The 20,873-nt window shown below is 43.4% G+C and overlaps 2 protein-coding genes across 2 annotated transcripts in view; both read left to right on the plus strand.

The window, feature by feature from the left end:
• On the plus strand, positions 1 to 17,427 carry LOC129328028 (zinc finger protein 165-like). The gene is made up of 5 exons (XM_054976766.1): positions 1 to 71; positions 15,015 to 15,480; positions 15,647 to 15,695; positions 17,024 to 17,103; positions 17,380 to 17,427. The coding sequence occupies exons 2-5, from the start codon at positions 15,082 to 15,084 to the stop codon at positions 17,425 to 17,427; spliced, it is 576 nt and encodes a 191-aa protein (XP_054832741.1). The 5' UTR covers positions 1 to 71; positions 15,015 to 15,081.
• Positions 16,705 to 20,873, plus strand: part of LOC129328442 (zinc finger protein 721-like) — an 11,799-nt gene continuing 7,630 nt past the window's right edge. Inside the window, exons 1-2 of the mRNA XM_054977508.1 lie at positions 16,705 to 17,103; positions 18,369 to 18,495. Coding sequence (XP_054833483.1) covers positions 18,426 to 18,495 — 70 coding nt within the window. The 5' untranslated portion in view covers positions 16,705 to 17,103; positions 18,369 to 18,425. The remainder of the gene's footprint in view (positions 17,104 to 18,368; positions 18,496 to 20,873) is intronic.

The following is a 20,873-nucleotide window of genomic DNA, read 5'->3' on the forward strand; positions in this document are numbered from 1 at the left end:
CCAGTGTCCCAGTTGTGTGTTATTGGGCAAACGGGAGGGGAAGCAGAGCCTGGGGACTTTTTGCAAAATAGGTAAGTAATGCAAAACTATCTCCTTTGCAAAAGGCTTTTGGGATGACTAACCAAAGGGCTGCATTCATCCAAAGGGCTGTTCTGCGTGCTCTCTGGAAGCTCAGCTTCTGTGGAGGTGGAGCTGAGTTCTTCCTGGAATAAGGCACGCACCTTCTGCTGTATTTTCTCTGCCTTCTCTTGCTGCCTGCAAGCTGTAGCAAAATGGCATCTGTTTATTTCATTTTTATTTTATTTATAATCCCCCTTTCTCACTGAGACTCCAGGTGGATTACACAGTGTGAGCCAATACGATCAATGGCTGGGACACAATACGATGATTATGTTAATTGACACCAAAGTTGCACATCAACACCAATACACAGAACCCAGTAGAATAGTCTACAGTCCGAGTCCCTTTTTGAGAGCATCTCTCTGAGCCATTTCTTACAACAGTGGCTAATTGCCTGAGGAGAAAGCAGTTCAGTTTTGCATTGTTTGAGGGAAGCCCGGAGACGGGGCTTTCCTTACCTCCTCAGGCAGGCCATTTCATAAGGTGGAGGCCACCCCAGAGAATTCACGTGTTTGGGCAGCTGTTGATTTTGCCCGTTGTCAGAGTGGCTCCTGCAGAAGGCCCTGTTCAGATGAGCGAAGATGCCATAGTGGAACACAGGGAAAGAATCAGTCCCGTAATTCTTTTCATAAGCGAGGCATTGCTGTAGTTCAGACTTGGATTTTTTGAGGGTTCCCTTCTTCCCTCTGCTATGGCTTACTGAAGGAACAATTCTGCAAACAGACTCAGCATACCTTTTCCTTTCATCAGACCTTCAGTCTACTTCGGCCTCTTGGTGCACTTCAGTTGCCTCTGCTAATTTAAGATCTTGTGATTCTAAAAATCCACCCCTCCTCTTGAATTCGTGGGCACTTGGGGGAAGCCTGGCCCCTTCAAAATGCGTGTTGGATTTCTCAAATGAGCCACAGGACTCATAAATATCCCTGCCTGGCTTTGTTTTTCTGTATGACAAAGATATTTGTTTCTTTAGACAATTTTTATGCTTCCCCTCTGCACAACCTGACTGAGGTGGCCAAAAAGCATGTGGAAATGAAAATATAGAAGACTGGCAACAAAACCCGTTGTGGGGAAAAAGACAATGGGCTCTAGAAAGGGGAGGGTGGATAGGAAGGGCTGGCAGATACGGGGCAAGGGGGGTCTGGGGAGGGCTGAGAGGCAGGAGGGGTCTGGGGAGGGTTGGCAGGTAGGGGGCAAGGGGGGGTTGGGAGAGGTGAGAGGCAGGAGGGGTCTTGGAGGGATGGCAGGTAGGGAGCAAGGGTGATCTGGGGAGGGCTGAGACACAGGGGGTGATGCACCTCCTGTCCTGTGAGCCCAGGCTGCACCTGTGATCCCCGCTGGAAGGGCGCACCCTGGCTCCTCCCGCTGCTGGGAGCTGGGCAACAGGGCAGGGGGACGAAGTGCCCGCCCTCTTATGATCCCCACTGGAAGGGCATGCCCCGGCTCCAACGGAGCTCAGAGGGCAGCGGGCGCTTCACCCCAGCCCTGGCTCCACTGGCACTTGCAGGCGCGTTGCTCTCCTCCTCAGTTTTTATCCTGGTGCTCCTTCGCAGGTCTACCAGAATAAAAAGCGGGACCTAGGCAACACGGCTTGCCTTTTATATAATAGGATGCTGGTGAGATCTGAACTGGTGGCAACGGATCAGGATAGAAATCTTGGAGTCATGATGGATAATTTTATGAAAATGTCGAGGTTGTGTGTAGCAGTGGTAAAAGTACAACTGCTGTGTTCGCAGTTATCAGCAAAGGGATTGGGAAAAAAGAGGCAGGTATTGTAATGTTCTATAGCATTATGGTGCAGCCACATTTGGGATACTGTGTACAATTCTAGTTGCTATATCTCAGAAAAGTCGTGCTGGAAAGGGTGCCAAAAGTAATCCAAAATTATCAAGAGTTTTAGTAGTGCAATACTAAACAGTTACACCCTTCTAAGCCCACTGAGGTCTATGGGCCTAGAAAGGTGTGACTCCCATTAGAACAGTACTATAGTTTTGCTAGGCTGAATATGCCCACTACACCAATTTATCAGCTGCTCCATTCATATTCAGGTTCAATTCAAGTTCTTTATAGGTAAGAAGAAGTCCTTTATAGTCTAGGACTCATACTTACTTTTTTGGCACAGCCAAGAAAGGGGTGCGTCAGACTGTCGCTAAGAATATGTTAAGCGTCAGTAGTGTTTGCAGAGATACATGGTGAGGAGGTCTGTTGGCCCCTGATGCAGTCTGGAAACAAGCATTGTTCATGACCGGTTCCTTGTTGGGTCTTCGGTCCTGCAGAGCGTTCCATCTCCTTGTTCCACCTGTTGAAAGAAAGCAAGAAGAGTACATCTATTTAAGATATTTATTTTGAACAGGAACAAGGGTTCCTCACGGTTTCTCTGGTCCATTTGTTGTTGTTTTTTTAAAAAAAATTATTGGTGAGTATACTTTTCAAATTCAATACATTCATTCCCTCAATATCTAATTAACTCTAACCCCCACCCTTTTCCTTCCCCCTCTCTATCGACTTCCAACAGCTTTCCAACCCTTAACCCCTCTTATTACTTAATAAATCCCTTACTCTAAGCACATTCTAATTTTTTTTCCCCAGGTATTCTATCATATATATCAAATATCCTATCAATATAATATACTTCTATCAATTATGCTATCAAATATTCTATCAGTATAATATACATCTATCAGTTATACTATCAATATAGTATAAATCTTATACCCCTCAATATAGCAGACCAGTATAATATAGTATAATATATAACAAAAATCTTAATTTAAACATATTCTATTTCTTTTAAACCTATATTCTATCAAATATACTGTCGTCATTATAATATGTATTAAAACCCCAACTGTGTGCCCTGCCACCAATGTGGCACAGCATACAACACCGTAATACACATTCATTTTATAATATACAATCTGATCCACTAGCATTATAGTATATATAGTATAACCCATCAGTATATTTATTTAACTATTTCCTTATTCATATACTCTAAAAAAGATACTACTTATCCTAACCTCCCTATCTTATTCTTTACAAAATCAGTTCTAAATTTCACCCCTTTTCTACTATGTTATAGTCCAAGCTTATATTAAAATAGATATAAATTGGTATAATAGTAAAGTCACTTCTCTCTTCTGTTTAAAATGTCTTGTTTTAAAAATTCTCAAACTGCCACAGTTCTCCTTTCACATCCCATTTTTTTTCCAAAAATTGTTTCAATTTCGCCCAGTCCGCCAAATACTGTCCCGGATCCAAGTCTTTGAGTTTTCTTGTCATTTTATCCATCTCTGCCATGTACAACAATTTATAAATCCAGTCCTCTACAGTAGGTACTTCTTGCACCTTCCATTTCTGCGCATACAGTAATCTTGCTGCAGCTGTCATATAAAATAACAATGTTCTATTTTGCACTGGAACATTCTCCATTCCCAAGTTTACTAGCAGCAGTTCTGGGTTCTTATTTATTTGGGTTTGTAACACCTCATTAATTACTTCTATTATATCTCCCCAGTACTTCTTCACTACTTCACAAGTCCACCACATGTGGTATAATGATCCTTCATGCTTTTTACATTTCCAGCACTTATCTGACATATTAGCGTTCCCCAGCGCAATTTTCTTCGGTGTTAGGTACCATCTGTATATCATCTTGTATACATTTTCTCTAATATTCGTACACGTTGTAATCTTAATTGTATTCTGCAAGTGCTCCCATGCCTCCATTGCTATTTCTTTATGAAAATTTATTGCCCGCTTCACCATCTGTACTTTCACTACTTCATCTTCAGTATACCATTTTAGAAGTATCTTGTAGATCTTTGAAATTTGTTTCTTATCTTGTAGCATTACTTCTTCCAATTCTGAGTTTTCCATTCTTATTCCTCCTCTTGAACAGTCCGATTTGTAAAGATCTCTAATCTGTCTGTATTGAAACCAGTTATAACAAGGAGACAATTCTTCTTCTGATTTTATTTTTGGCATTAAATATTGTATTTGTATTATCTCCTTGTAGGTTAAGCGTTGCTGTTCGTTCTCGACAGTTCTCGGGTCTATTACTTCATACGGGACCACCCAAGAGGGGATTTGATCTTCCAGATACATCTTATATTTCTTCCAGATTGTGAAGAGGCTTCTTCTAATATAATGATGCAGAAACAGAGAGTCCGCTTTTATTTTATCGTACCATAGGTATGCATGCCATCCGAATATTTTCTTATAACCTTCCAATGCCAGAAGTTTGCGATTTTTCAACGTTATCCAATCCTTTATCCATGTCAAACAAATTGCTTCATAGTACAGTCTTAAGTTGGGCAGTTGCAAGCCACCTCTTTCTTTCGCATCCTGTAACACTTTCATTTTAACATGTGGTTTCTTGCCTGCCCACACAAAATTCGAAATTTTTCTTTGCCATTTTTCAAATTGTTTAGAGTCTCAGAAAATTGGAATCGTTTGTAACAGAAACATCACATGAGGTAGAACATTCATTTTTATCGTCGCGGTTCTGCCCAGCCATGATAAATTCAGCTTGTTCCACTTTATCAAATCTCTCTCTATTTGTATCCACAACTTCTCATAGTTGTTCTTAAATAAGTCTATATTTTTTGCAGTTAGTTCAATTCCCAAATATTTTACTTTGTTTGTTACCTCGCAGTCCGTTAATTCCATCAGTTCTTGTTGTTTCTGTTTGGTCATATTTTTACATAGTATCTTCGACTTCTTTTTATTTACAAAAAAACCAGCCAGATCTCCAAATTCCTTTATCTTCTTTATTACCTTTGGCATATTGTCAATTGGATCCTCTACAATCAACATTATATCATCCGCAAATGCTCTGACCTTGTAGGTAAACTCTCTTATCTTTATACCTCGGATTGTGTCGTCCTCTCGTATCTGAATCATCAATATCTCCAAAATCAATATGAACAGCAATGGAGACAATGGGCAGCCTTGCCTTGTGCCTTTGCTTATTTTCAGTTTTTTTGTCAAATCGTCATTCACTACAGTCGCTGCACTTTGGTCTTTATAAATTCCTTTAACTGCTTGTATGAACTTTTCTCCCATTTGCAGCTTTTCCATGGTGGCGAACATAAAGTCCCAGTTCAGATTGTCAAATGCTTTTTCTGCGTCTACGAAAAAGAAACCAACCTCCTTATCACAATGCTTATCATAGTATTCAATAGCATTTATTACTGTTCTCAGATTGTCTTTAATCTGTCTATTAGGTAAAAATCCTGCTTGTTCATCTGCAATGAATTCCGACATCCATCCTTTAATTCTTTCCGCCAACACCTTTGCAAATATTTTATAATCATTGTTCAACAATGAAATTGGTCTATAATTTTTAACATTAGTCAAATCTTGTCCTTCTTTTGGAATCAATGATATATTAGCCTCCTTCCAAGAATCAGGAATCCCTTGATCCTGCATAGCACCATTCATCACCTCTTTCAGGAGAGGTGCCAATTCTTGGCCCATTATTTTATAAAATTTTGCCATTAGTCCATCCGGGCCTGGCGCCTTCCCCAATTTCATTGATTGAATAGCTTCTTTTATTTCTTCTTCTGTCACTTCCTTATTCAATTTCTCTTTCCATTCTTCAGAAAGTGTTGGAAGTTTAATCTTATCTAAATATTCCGCTATCGAATCTTTGTTCACCTCTTTTTTTTGGTATAATTTTGCATAAAATTTAAAAAAAGCTCTACTAATGGCGACTTGATCACTTAATAGCTTATCATCTTCTCGTATCGTACTGATAATTTTCTTCTCCTTCCTCTTTTTTAGTTGCCATGCCAAATATTTCCCAGGTTTATTTGCACCTTCAAACGACCTCTGATTCATCCTCTTTAAATTCCACTCCAATTCTTTGTTGTTCATTGCCGATAACTGTTCTTGCAATATTTTTATATCCTGATATATTTTCTTTTTGCCTGGTCTCTTTTTGAGCTGAATCTCTTTGGCTTTAATTTTTTCCATAATTTCTTGTCTTTTCTCCTCCTTTTTCCTCCTGTCTCTCGCATTCAAGTCCATTAGTATCCCTCTGATCACGGCCTTATATGTGTCCCAAACCTTATTTGTCGATACCTCTTTATTCAAATTGTATTGCAAAAAGAGCTTGGTCTCTCTTCGCAGCAACGCAATATTCTCTTCCGTTTGTAACAGGTCTTCATTTATTCTCCATCCTCTTCTTTTACTATTCTTACCAAATTTCCACACAATTGGATTATGATCTGAGCCTACCTTTGGCATTATTTCCACCTCTTTAGTCCAGAGCGACAGTTCTTTGGAGGCCCAGATCATATCAATTCTTGATAGTGTAGAGTGTCTTGCAGAGTAATATGTATATTGTCTATTCTTGGGATACTGTCTCCTCCATACATCCTCTAAACTTTCCTGTTTCATGATTGCAAAAAATGACTTTGGTAATAGTCCTCTTTTTTTTTGTGTAGTCTTAGATTTCTTGTCTTCCTTCAAGTTTGTAACTCCATTAAAATTGCTTGCCAATATTATTTGGTCATAAGACAGTTCATCTAACTGTTTTTGTAAGTCCGTAAAAAATTTTTCTTTTGCACCATTAGGCGCATAAATTCCAATCACCAATGTCTTTTTTGAATTCCAAATTATTTCCACCGTCAAATATCGAGCTTCAACATCACTAAACACCACTTTAGGCTGTAGTTCCTCCTTTATATACAACACAACACCCCTCTTTTTCTGTTTGGAGGCAGCTACAAATTCTTTTCCAAGTTTTGCCATTTTCAAATATTTTACATCTTGCTTTCTAATATGTGTCTCTTGTAGGCATACAATTTTACATTTCTGTTTTACAAGCCAGTGGAAAATAACCTTACGTTTACAAGGTGAGTTTAGTCCATTTACATTCCAAGATATGATTTTACACTCCATGATCAAGGTTTTGTGGGTTTTGGTAAGTCCTTTTCATTTTTACTAATAAAATCCTCCATTTCCTGGCCAGATCTGATGCTCTTTCTTACTCCACCAAACTCAAATGTCAGTCCCTTTGGTATTTCCCATCGGTATTTTATTTTCATTTCTTTTAACATCTGGACTAGCTCTCTGTATTTCTTTCTTTCCAACAACACTGATCTGGGCAGTTCCTTCATAAGTCTTACCGCCTTTCCATCAACTTCTAGTGGATCCTGAAACTGTTTGGTCACAATTAGTTCTCTTGTATTTCTTGTCGTAAATTGCACAATCATATCCCTTGGTAACTTCCTCTGAGACGCAAATTTTGAATTAATTCTGTACACCACATCTAGGAGAGCTGCAATTTCCTCTTCCTCCTTCCCCAGGTACTCTGCCAAAATTTCTGTAATCTGCTTTCGGGCGGTCTTTTCCTCTGTTTCCGGGATCGAACGAAATCTTAGTTGTTTTTCCATTTGTTTACTTTCCGCGATGGTCACTCTCGCTTTCAATCCTCTCATCTCTGTCTTCTGCAGATCCATTGTGTTTTCTACTACCTTAACTCTCTGCTGCATATCTGATACGTCTTTTACCAGTTCTGCCATTTCCGATTTAAGTGTCTCTTTAAAGTCTCTAGATCCAGAGGAGTTAGCCGTGTTAGTCTGTAGTAGCAAAATCAAAAAGAGTCCAGTAGCACCTTTAAGACTAACCAATTTTATTATAGCATAAGCTTTCGAGAATCAAGTTCTCTTCGTCAGATGCCTGATCAAAACTGGGCAGATACAGAAGAGGAGGGGGAAAGAGAGAGAAAAAAGGGAGGGGGCATAAATCACAAGAAGGCAGAATGCAATTAGCATGGAGGCTATCAAAACATTCCTTTGCTTGGAAATGTAAACATTTCCTTTTGGTGTGCAGTCAGTTTGTAGCAGTGAAGGTATCCAATTCCTATGTAGTATAAGCCTTCGATGACCACAGCTCTCCCTGCCAGCTGCATCTGACAAAGAGAACTGTGGTCCCCGAAAGCCCACACCAGGCGTCACTGGGCTCCCCCAGATCACGCCTCTGTAAAGAGAATCTGTTACCTGTGGTAATGTGATAACCATTCATAGTCTCTATTCAGTCCCCGCTTGACAGAGTCAAATTTGCATATGAATTCCAATTCAGCAGCCTCCCGTTGGATTTTGTTTTTGAAAGGTTTCTGTTGAACCACAGCGACCTTTAAGTCTTTGGTGGAATGTCCTGGTAGATTGAAGTGTTCTCCCACTGGTTTCTGGACGTTTCCATTTCTAATGTCAGATTTGTGTCCATTTATTCTTTTGCGTAGAGGTTGGCTGGTTTGTCCAATGTACAGAGCAGAGGGACATTGTTGGCACATGAGGGCATATATCAGGTTGGAGGATGAGCAGCTGTAAGAGCCAGAGACAGTGTAGTTGATGCCATTGGGTCCTGTAATTGTATTCCCTGGGTAGATATAGGGGCAGAGCTGGCATCTGGGTCTGTTGCAGGGCTTGGTACCTGTGCTGGTGACTCTGCTGGCCGATTCATGATTGTAAGTGAGAAGTCGTTTAAGATTGGGGGGCTGTCTATAGCCTCCATGCTAATTGCATTCTGCCTTCTTGTGATTTATGCCCCCTCCCTTTTTTCTCTCTCTTTCCCCCTCCTCTTCTGTATCTGCCCAGTTTTGATCAGGCATCTGACGAAGAGAACTTGATTCTCGAAAGCTTATGCTATAATAAAATTGGTTAGTCTTAAAGGTGCTACTGGACTCTTTTTGATTTTGCTACTACAGACTAACACGGCTAACTCCTCTGGATCTATGACCTTGGAAAGCACCGCATTCAGCCGAATGGAGAGGAAATCCATCAACCTCATGAAGAAACTGGCACAGATACAAACAGACATCATCTTTCTTTCTAAATGCAAAAGACTGGACATTCTACCCAAGGGACTTCGTGTGAGGAATCCATTGAAATCCACTTACCACACAGACTACAGTGAGAAACTATGCAACACCTTATCCAGGAAACTCTTAATTCACCTCATTGGACTGATGTACAGCAAGCAACAATGGATCAAGCAAGAGGTCTCTGAACTAGACTCTTCCATGAAGTGCACCCCCTCTGCACAGACCGGTAACTGGGAGATGTTTGCCACAACCAGAGAAACTATTTATTGTAATCTATTCACTGAATTACAGAACAAGAAGGAGAAGAAATTCTCAAAACTCCTGCCTGCAACAGAGAGCAAAAACACTTGGGATCCAAGCAACATCATCAATCTTTCCAGTTACAAGCTGAGCCCAGCAGAGGAATCAGTCCTCTCACGTGGACTATCCTTTTGCCCAGCCAGACCCACACAAACCATACAACTTTGTGGAGACCTGGAGGCCTATTTTAGACGCCTAAGACTGAAAGAATTCTTCAACTACTCTGCTGGACAAAATGACGAACAAAGCACTGAACAGACACCATCACAGCAGCCTCAGCAGCCCCCACCCCCCCAACCCAGCAATACACAACCATCGTTACAAAACTCCAGGAAAAAGAATTCCACATGGACACCACCTGAGGGCCGTAACTCCTCATTGGATTTTTACATTGAATGCTTCCGTAGACGGGCTCAGGCTGAGATAATTGACAAACAACAACACCTAAAGCAGAACCTCAGCCGTGGAGAAAGAGAGGCCATAAACAGCCTCCAAAATAATTCTGGCATCGTAATCAAGGAAGCTGACAAAGGCGGAGCAGTTGTCATCATGGATAAACAAAATTATATACAAGAAGCAGAAAGACAACTCTCCAACACAACATTCTATAAAATACTACCTTCTGACCCCACTGAACAATACAAAAGGGAACTCAATAAAATATTAAAAACACTCCCCATGGACATACAAGAATGCATCCATACAGACACACCCCAGGAACCACGACCAGGAAGATTCTACCTACTACCCAAAATCCACAAAGCGGGTAACCCAGGACGCCCAATTGTTGCAGGAAAATGCACCATCACAGTAGGAGTCTCGGGATACATGGACTCTATCCTCAGGCCCTATGCCACCAGCACACCCAGCTATTTACGGGACACCACTGACTTCCTCAGGAAAATACAATCCATTGACAACCTACCAGATGACACCATCCTAGCAACCATGGATGTGGAGGCCTTGTACACCAATATCCCACATGCAGATGGATTGCAAGCCATACGGAATATTATCCCGGACAAAACCACAGCAAACCTCGCCACTGAACTTTGTCACTTCGTGCTCACTCACAATTACTTCGAATTTGGTGACAACTTATATCTACAGGTTAATGGCACAGCCATGGGCACACGCATGGCACCACAATATGCTAACATATTCATGGCGGACTTAGAGCAACGCTTCCTCAGCTCCCATCCACTGGAACCACTACTATACTTAAGATTCCTGGATGACATCTTCATCATTTGGACCCATGGGAAGGAAGCCCTTGAGAGATTTCATCAGGACTTCAATAACTTTCACCCTACTATCAACTTAAGCCTGGACCACTCTACACAACAGGTACACTTCCTGGACACCACTGTACAACTACATAATGGACGAATAAATACCACCTTATACCGGAAACCAACAGACCGATACTCATATCTACATGCCTCCAGCTTCCACCCTAAACATACCACTCGGTCGATTGTCTACAGCCAAGCCTTACGTTACAACCGTATCTGCTCCAATGCTCTCGACCGAGACTCACACTTAAGAGATTTACAACAAGCATTTTTGGGACTACAGTACCCACCAAATGAAGTGAAGAAACAAATTAACAGGGCCAGACTAGTACCCAGAAACAGTCTGCTCCAGGACAAACCTAAAGGAACTAACAACAGAACACCACTGGTTGTCACCTATAGCTCCCAGCTCAAACCCATCCAACGTATCATCAGTGAGCTACAACCCATCCTGGAAAATGATACCTCTCTCTCAGAAGCCCTGGGTGGAAGACCTTTCCTTGCCTACAGACAGCCCCCCAATCTTAAACGACTTCTCACTTACAATCATGAATCGGCCAGCAGAGTCACCAGCACAGGTACCAAGCCCTGCAACAGACCCAGATGCCAGCTCTGCCCCTATATCTACCCAGGGAATACAATTACAGGACCCAATGGCATCAACTACACTGTCTCTGGCTCTTACAGCTGCTCATCCTCCAACCTGATATATGCCCTCATGTGCCAACAATGTCCCTCTGCTCTGTACATTGGACAAACCAGCCAACCTCTACGCAAAAGAATAAATGGACACAAATCTGACATTAGAAATGGAAACGTCCAGAAACCAGTGGGAGAACACTTCAATCTACCAGGACATTCCACCAAAGACTTAAAGGTCGCTGTGGTTCAACAGAAACCTTTCAAAAACAAAATCCAACGGGAGGCTGCTGAATTGGAATTCATATGCAAATTTGACTCTGTCAAGCGGGGACTGAATAGAGACTATGAATGGTTATCACATTACCACAGGTAACAGATTCTCTTTACAGAGGCGTGATCTGGGGGAGCCCAGTGACGCCTGGTGTGGGCTTTCGGGGACCACAGTTCTCTTTGTCAGATGCAGCTGGCAGGGAGAGCTGTGGTCATCGAAGGCTTATACTACATAGGAATTGGATACCTTCACTGCTACAAACTGACTGCACACCAAAAGGAAATGTTTACATTTCCAAGCAAAGGAATGTTTTGATAGCCTCCATGCTAATTGCATTCTGCCTTCTTGTGATTTATGCCCCCTCCCTTTTTTCTCTCTCTTTCCCCCTCCTCTTCTGTATCTGCCCAGTTTTGATCAGGCATCTGACGAAGAGAACTTGATTCTCGAAAGCTTATGCTATAATAAAATTGGTTAGTCTTAAAGGTGCTACTGGACTCTTTTTGATTTTAAAGTCTCTAAAGTCTTTTGCCATCTCCTGTATCATACCTTTGAGCTCTTTATTGCCTTCTGTAACTTCAGAAATTTTTTTATCCAGATTCTCCATCGCAGCTTGCCACTCCTTCTTCGACATCGTGGGGCTAGATTTACCACACTCCCACGAGTCTGCCCTTTTCCTTAAATCCGTGGCGCTGATTTATTGCTTCCAATTGCTTTAAAAAGTCCCAATTTACTCAGTTTTTGTTAAAAGTTGTTTTGCTCAGTCCAAAATGTCGGGCGTTTTTTCTCTATGGTTTTAACTTGAAGCAAACGCCCTTACCTTCTTCCAAGATGTCCTACTTCCTGTTTCCTTGAAGCCAAAACTTTGCCCTTCTCCGAAATGGCGAACTTCCACTTCCTGTATTAACACAGACCGCCTCTTGCCAGTCTCTTTATGGTCCTGACGTACTTCCTGTTTCTTTAATGTTTGCAGCAGTTCTTGCGATATTCAAGCTTTCCCACAGTCCAGTATCTCTTCCCACCGCTGGTATGTAAACAATATCCAATTTTCCACCTTAACTACTGTTTAAAATGTCACTTTTTAAATTTTCCCTTGCCGGAATCTTCCCCTTCACTTAATCAGTCTGTCGCAGTTTTTAAATCCAGTTTTAAACTTTATTGCTTGCTTAAATCTGTCCCGGTTTGAGAGATAGCAATCTTTACCTTCTTAAACGTCTTCTCTTGGGTTGTAATCGCTGCTTCTTTTAATCAAACGAATCCGTTTCCCTTGCTGCTTAACGAAGCTCGGGCATGCAGGTCTTATGCCAATACAATTGACTCCTGAGCCGCTGCAGAGATCTTAGCAAACCTGTCTTCGGGTGGGACCGCAAGGGTGGGAGAGAGCTCGTTGCTTAGAGCCCCCCACCACCCGAGATCAACGCGCCCTCAGATACAGTGTGTACTTGCCTGTTCTCCGCCTGAGAACAAGGGGCCACGGGCAATCTGTGCCCCTCCAGCCTCCACAAACAGCGGCATGGACAGCTCAGCTCTTAGAGCTGCTTTAGACCTCCATGGATCCCGAACCGGAAGTTGGTTTCTCTGGTCTATTTGTCATCTCTGTCATGAACTCTTTTGCACCACTGCCGAAATAAGTATTTTTCCACATCGGCAGTCTTTGAGCCATTAGATTGTATTGTTCTCGAATTTCACTTCACTTGATTGTTTTTGTGTATATTTATATTTAAAATTGCTGTTAGTATATGCACTGCGCCACTTTATTGCACTAAAAACTTTTCATAAGATTTTTGACTATCTTTGTTTGGTTGTGGTTTTCCACTCTGGTTTTTCTATCTAAATTCCAAAAGCAGTTGTCTGTGAGCAGGAAGCCACAGGCAGGTTGCAAGCCCCTTTAGAGTACTGAGCCTACACGCAGACATAAAGACTACGGTGTGCAGTGGGGCCTACTCCTAAGCACATTCCCACAGGCACACACGAGACCCCAGGGAACTTGAGAATCTAGCTGTGCTCTGAAAACCAATAGCAGTGACTGCACCACTTCAATCCACAGTGGGCGCGCAGAGAAGCATAAGAGGAGGGGACAGGAAAGCAAAACGTACCACTTTCTCCCATGAAGAAGGGAGGGGAGAGGAAATGGGGGGGCACAAAATGCAACAGCAGCAAAGTGTGAAAATGAAATTCCAACAGATTATGCCGTGATAGCCGAGACCTAAAGAAAACCACACTTAGCACAGACGGCTGCTAGTCTAGAACTATGCTGAATTTCTGGTTTTTATAAATTTTGAAAGAATTTAGGAAATTATGTTTTTAAATTGTACATATCCATATTTTAATGGTCGTAAAATATGTATTTTAATTTTTATGATAAATGTATTGGCTAAGTTCTGTAATAAAGAAATCTGAATCTGAATCACTTAGCACAGAGGCGCATTTGGGGAAAACATGCAGGCAGAGAGTCAAGGATGAGGCACCGTAAGATGCTTCTTGCTGCCCAAGCACCTTTACCTCAGTGAGCAGGAAATGTATTCTCGTTTTCCTTCCAGTCAGCACATGGATTTGTCCAGATTTGTTCAGCTGAAGCCACTTCCACGATGCCTGCACAACCATTCTTTCATCTGGATTAACAGGAAGTCCAGTGCCACTTTAAAAATGGGTTGTGGACCCATGCCACGGCGTGCCCCTCCCAAGGCCCCGCAGTGACAGAGAAGGCCGCCGTGCTGGCACAGCCCTACGCAGGCCTCCTTGGAAGGGCTGCTTCTCCGAGCTTATCCTGGCGCAGGCGCAGTGTTGCCAATGACTCACTGCCCCTGTGCCAGGATAAAAAGCGAGTTATTGGAAATACGGGCTGCCTTTTATATATTAGGATAGATCCATGAATGATAACGAATAACACTTTCTCAACTGAGGGCACCCTATCAACATAGTCTTCAATTCTTTACCTAAAGATACCTACAGAAATCTCCTTTTCACTTGGCATATGAAGCTCTTCCAACTGATCGTACTTAGAGTTCTCCTCTGGCACAGGTAGTGGAAACACATGAGACAAATCAGTGGGCCAGGGCCCTGCGAAGTTCAAACTGAGGGTCCCCTTCCTCTTCTCTGACTCCTCCATAGCTCTGCTGGCTTCCATGAGCTGCTGTTGAGACCTTTTCCAGTTGTCTACAGCATGATGAAAGAGATCCAGCATCTCTGGGACTTGAAGTTGCTCCGTTCTGCGTCTGGCCCACTTTTTCTAACTTCACAAACAACCTCTTTGTAAATATGTACCTCATTCCTGGCACCACATAATCTTCTCTGGCTTCTGACCGCTGCAGGAATCCTTAATCTATAGTTAAGAAATGCTTTTATTAAGCAGAGCAGAAGGTTTCTGCTTGCTGTGTAAAAGCTCCTCTTCGCTTGCTCCACCCAACTTCTTCTTCACGAACATCCTTGATCCTGGAGTGTGCCATCAGCTTTCATAGCTCACGAGTCACCTCATTAGATGTAGGTGTCCAGATATACGGGTCCCACCACTCAGTCTTCTCTTGGCTGGCACTCATAGATCTGGCACTTGTCTTTACAGAAGAATCCGGCACAGGAGGAAGGCGATCCACTGGTCCAGGTAGTGTCTGTTTGGAGAGGAAGGAAGGATGAGGGGAGAGCCAGAATCAGTTGGTCCGGAAGCAAGAAGAGGCCCTGATGCCACCGAGGCTGGGAGCGGAAAGGAAGCATGGGAAGGAACCATGCAGAAGAGCCTGGGAGAGGATGTGCAGTGCCAGCAATTCAGGCACTTCTGCTACCAGAAGGCCGAAGGGCCCCGAGAGGCTTGCAGCCGACTGCACCATCTTTGCCACCAGTGGTTGAAGCCAGAAAGGCACAGCAAGAAGGAGATCCTGGACCTGGTGGTCTTGGAGCAATTCCTGGCCATCCTGCCCCCGGAGATGGAGAGCTGGATCAGGGAATGTGGGCCAGAGACCAGTTCCCAGGCGGTGGCCCTGGCAGAAGGCTTCCTCCTGAGCCAGGCAGATGCCAAGACTCAGGAGCAGCAGGTGAGAGGGACACACGTGGGTGGTATGTGGGGCACAAGATACAATCAACGATACCCTCGAAATCCATATGGATTGCTCCAGTCCTTTTTTAACCCCTCACACAGACCTTTTCCCCGTTCCTTTTCTCAACAGTGTCCCCTTTCTGGGATCCCCACTTCTGTTTCAGGTGCAGGAAAAGATTGTGCAGGTGCGTTACCATGGAGCGGATTTTCCTGGTAAGATCAAAAGGGCTGTTGTACCCACTGGATGTCTTCCTCGAGTGTAAGTGGGCTGCATTGATGCTTCCCCACCCTTGCCCCCAGTCCAGTGTGGAAAAGATGCTCCATTCCAGCTTCCTACTTTAGAAATACCCTTTAAGTGGGGGTGCGTGGGTGGGTGGGAAGAGAGTCAATTTATGATTTTTGCTAAATAATTGGTACAATAATGGATTAGCTAGTTCTAAAAATGCCAGTAAGTTTGTGCTCGAGGAGAAAGAAAAATGATAGGGATTTATAATTTAACCATGATACTTTTGCAACTGAGAATCTCCTAGAGAAAATACAATGAAAACGTTTCCAGCCCATATCACCTCTGGTGTCAGCAGAAACAATGTTGCCTCCTAAATCAAAAAATGGTGATAAATATAAATTACTTTTAAAAATTGGGCAGATAGTACATTAGGCCAAAATGAAGAGGCACAAAATCATAATCCTTGAGGAGCTCTAATGGCATATTAACGTAGTTCATGCATGACAACCAAGTAGGAACAGGCCCCACTCTCTGCACAGGGCTCCAACTCTTTTACTCATCACTTCTTAGATAAAATGTCTTCCCTGCATTCTGACTTGGACCCTGGATTTGCATTGACAGTGTCAGATGGTGGCAGGGTGTCAACTTGTCTGGTTGTTTGTCATTCTTCTCATTTTAATCACTTTTAGGATGTGGACAGGGTCCTTGGAGGTTTGAGCCCAGGAGATCTCACTCCACCAGTTTCAAATTTTCCATTCTTGAAGAAAGTGATTGAAAGGATGGTGTCAGGACAGCGTTAGGCTCTCCAGGACCAGGCACATTTTTAGATCCTTTTAAATCTTCTTTTAGACCTGCTTATGGGAGTGAAACAGCCTTCGTTGCCCTGATGGATGACCTTCAGCGGGAGATGGACAGAATGCATGCCTCTGTGCAAAGTGTGCAGGGGTAATTCACCAACAGCGAGGCTGCCTTTTTCTGTATGTGCTGATCTTGCCACCTGCCAAGAGATTCTGTGGTTTGGCAGCTGCGATTCTGTCAGGGTTAGGACTGCCTGTTTCTTGCGTTTCAGAGGCCTTCCTACTTAAGTCTGTGAATTCTGTTGCACTAGAGAAGCAAGCAATAATTTTGTCTCTTACCCTTAGCAAGAATAGATTTTGCAAGCATTTGGAATCAAAAAGTTATCCTAAATAAGGATGCAACTGAAGCTGTGACTATGGGCCAAGAGAGGGAGAAACTTCTTCCCCTGTGTAAGAAACTGAGATGCTAGATACTTAGAAAGTTTTGAGTGTTTTCCAATTCCCTTTGATTCCTCCAGGCGAGGCCTTGAAAGCAACAGTCTATTCTTTGCCATCTCCTTGCGCCAGAGAGAAAGCAGCTCCTGTACGGTCAGATGGGGTAAGTATGGAACTGCAAATATTGACCCTGGGTGCCTCCCTGAACATTTTTCTTTCCTTCCCCTGTCTCCTGTCTGTGGGGTTCACTCTATGGAAAATGAAAAGTTCTGATGGAAGTTTGAAACCTGCGTGCAAGTGTCTAATTGGATTGTGCTTAAAAGGGGAAGAATTGTTACATTATCTGAGAGGAGACAGGGAATCATAGAATCATATCATAGAAGTAGAGTTGGAAAAGGTCTTACACTCCATCTACACTTCAACCCCCTGCCCAATGCAGGAACAGCCTAAACCATCCCCAACAAGGATTCGTCCAGCCACTATTTGACGGCCAATGAAGGGGAACCCACCACTTCTCCAGGCTGCCAATTCTACTGCTGGATTACTCTTAACATGAAGAAGTTTTTCTTCATGTCTGGCCAGTACTGTCCCTCCTGTGGCTTCAACACTTGTTCCTATCCTTTCTTGCCAATAAGAACAGCTCCCTTCCCGCCCCTAAGTGACAGCCTTTTAAATACTGAAAGAGAGCAATCACGTCTCCCCTCAACCTCCTCTTCTCTAAACTTAACATTTCCAGGTCCATCGAGCTTTATTTGTCGGGTTTGGTTTCCAGGACCCTAATCATTCAGGTTGCTCTCCTCTGCACCTGTTCCAATTTCTCTGTATCCTTTTTGATGTGGATGAATGTAATGGAACAGGATATTTTAAGTGCCTCCATTAACACTATGCAATTTTATGAGTGCAACAGTTTTGAAATGAGGCCTCCAGAACTGCACACAATACTCCAGTTGCGGCCTGAGCAATGTGGTATATAGTGGGACAATGACTTCCTGCGGTTTCGATGTTATGCCTTTGTTGATGCAGCCCAAGATTGTGTTTGCCTTTTCTGTTGCTACATCACACTGACTCCACATATTTAGCTTCCCATCCACCCATATGGAGAACCTGGCGCTTATCCGTGTTGAATTGCATCTTATTGAAATCTGCCCACTTTTCTAGTCTGTTCAGATCTTGTTGAATTCTATACCTGTCTTCAGATATGTTTGCTACTCTTCCCAGTTTTGCGTCATCTACAAATTTATTTTGGAATCCCTTCATACCCTCATCCATATCATTTATAAAAATATATTGAAAAGGCCTGAGCCCTATGGCTCTACACTGGACACCTCTCTCCAATCTGACGTGGTGCCATTGACAACTAGTCTTTGGGGGAAATTATCCAGCCAGTTCCCTATCCATCTAAACAGCTTTTTTTTTTTGTCTTTTCAGCCTCTGGTGACCTTTGAGGAGGTGTCTGTGCATTTCACTGCAGAGGAGTGGGCTCTGATGGATCCAGGCCAAAGAAGCCTTCACAAGGAAGTCATGGAGGATAATTATCAAGCTGTGGTCTCTCTGGGTAAGGCTGCCCTTTCTCTAAGGCAGACGTGGCTCCTTCTAGTAAGGACACCTGTAGGAGTCTTCATATATTGACTCTCAGTGGGCAAGTTGGACAGGTCCATGCGCAGGCAGAGGTTGTGCTTCTGTATATCCAGTGGACTCACCTACACTTAATGTGTAAATTACAATGTTGGTTTGTAAACCAAAAGAAACAGCTTATGGGATGTCAACGGGGCCTCCTCACAGGCCTTTCAGAGCAGCTAAGAAAGCAAACATTTTAAATAGCAATAATAATGCCTCTATTTGTATGTTGCAAACCCTTGTCTAACTCTGGCTTGGTTTGACCTCCCTCTACCCTGAGGTAAAATTTCTCCTCACCAAGCATATGAAGCTGAATACGGGGCTGGGAAGCCTTTAGTAGCGTGGTTGAGGTTTAGCTTCAACTTTCCTTCTTGTCCCACCCTTAAGTGGCGCGGTTAGCCAGTCAAGTCAACGTAGAGGAAAGATCAGGGGTTTGCGCTTCCCTTAGAAAGAAACTGGCACAGGAGGCTTATGGAGGTTCGAAATGAAACAGAAGTTTTATTCACAAGTAGGTAAAATAAGAAGGCATGTAAGCAGGTCTTTAAAACTGAATGAACAGAATACTTCACTGGTGTGAGGCACAAAACACTTGGTGTGGTTCTTAAGTTGCTGGCTTGTATGAGAGATGTTGGTGTTATCAGACTTAAAGATGTTACAGTAAACTCTTTCTGAGGCTGGCCCTCCTACAAGTTAGGTGCTCCAGTGTTAACACAGTCTAAACCCGTTTAAGATACTGGGCAGGAAATATAGTTATGCTCAAGCTATAACCCTGTTCCTTGTGCTGAAGCGGGGGGGACTGCTTTCTACCCACTTTCTTGGCCTACTATAATTCCCATATCTCTTGTGTCTAGTGCTGTGTTACTGACAGTTTCAGATGGTGACTTCTCTATTTATTTATAGGGTCCTGGCTGTGCATTTTACGAAGTACAAAAAAAATTTCCTTGCTCTAAGCACCTTACAGTCTCCTGTTGGGCATGAGGAACATACCAGTTTGAGGAGGGAGATGAAGGGTTGCATTAGGGTCATTCCACTGGGTTTATTTTTAGGCATGGTTGACCCAAGCAGGAAATGGATGTGGCAGAGCATTGAAGAACAAACTGGGAAAACCTGGGTTTTGGCAGGTTTAGTACGTTTTGTCTATATCACAGAGAGCCTTGATCTTCAGTCATTGGAGAACTGAGAGATTTTTGAAGAGGAAATTGCCAAGAATAGCTAGAAAAGCATTCTCAAATGGGAAACAGAGGTTTCAACATTTATTTATTTATTGAGATGGCTCTCCAGATTACACAACATGAATTATCAAAATTAAAATGTAAGCTTATAAGAACAGCATAAAACAGTCACTGAGGAGCCTCAGAAGTATCCAGAGAACAGGACCGAACCAGACCACAGAACTCTTGAAAAAGTGAAACCCTTTGATTAAAAACCTGGGTTTTGAAAAGAAATGTTTTTGCAAGGTAAGATTTTAGAATGGAGAGTCCACAAATGAAAATGCCCCATCTCTGGTGAGGGGCTTCGGAGGCTGACTTTAATTGGGGGGGCACAATATGACAGGAGGCATACCCTAAAGTATTCCATCCTCATTTAGGGCCTTGGAGTTGGAACCAAGATCAGTGCAGTTGCTCCAATTGATCCACCTAGATGAGAAATTTATCTTCTTACTAGCAACAAAGCCTGTTGTGGGAAAAAATACAAGGGGCTCTAGGAAGGGGAGGCTGGGCAGGCAGGCAGGCATTGCCACCTGCTCCGAGCTTGATCCCAGCTGGGTGAAGGGGGGTCGGCATCGCCTCCTGCTCCATGCACGATCTTGAGAGGTGAAGGTGGGCGGTGGGCTTTACTACCTACTCTGCTCCTGATCCCAGCTGGGTGAAGGGGGAGCGGCCATTGCCACCTGCTCTCCTCCTGATTCTGGCAGGTTGAAGGGGGGGGGAGCAGGCATTGCTGCATACTTGGCTCCTGACTTTGGCAGGGTGAAGACAGGGTGGGCATTGTCACCTGCTCAGTGGCTTATTACGGTAGGTTGAAGAGGGCGGTCATTGCCACATCCTGTGCTCCTTAACCTGGCTGGGTGAATGGAAGAAGGGGGTTGCCCCTTGCTCTGCACCTGATCCCAGCCAGGTGAAGGCGAAAGGTGCCACCTGCTCCACTCCTGATCCCAAATGGGTGATGGAGGGGTGGGCAGGCATTACCACTTGCTCCATCACTAATACCAGCTGGGTTAAGGCAGGGGAGGTCATTGCCACCTGCTCCATTCCTAATACCAGCTGGGTTAAGGCGGGGGGGGCATCTGATAAGGAGACCAATACACAAACCACA

Source organism: Eublepharis macularius, chromosome 4, assembly GCF_028583425.1.
Source record: "Eublepharis macularius isolate TG4126 chromosome 4, MPM_Emac_v1.0, whole genome shotgun sequence".
Classification (NCBI taxonomy): domain Eukaryota; kingdom Metazoa; phylum Chordata; class Lepidosauria; order Squamata; family Eublepharidae; genus Eublepharis; species Eublepharis macularius.

Coding starts and splice junctions, on each gene's coding strand:
- LOC129328028 (XM_054976766.1), top strand. CDS start 15,082: ATGAGGGGAGAGCCAGAATCAGTTGGTCCGGAAGCAAGAAGAGGCCCT. Junction 15,696..17,023: donor CCATGGAGCGGATTTTCCTG/GTAAGATCAAAA, acceptor TGATTCCTCCAG/GCGAGGCCTTGAAAGCAACA. Junction 17,104..17,379: donor CTCCTGTACGGTCAGATGGG/GTAAGTATGGAA, acceptor TGCCCAATGCAG/GAACAGCCTAAACCATCCCC.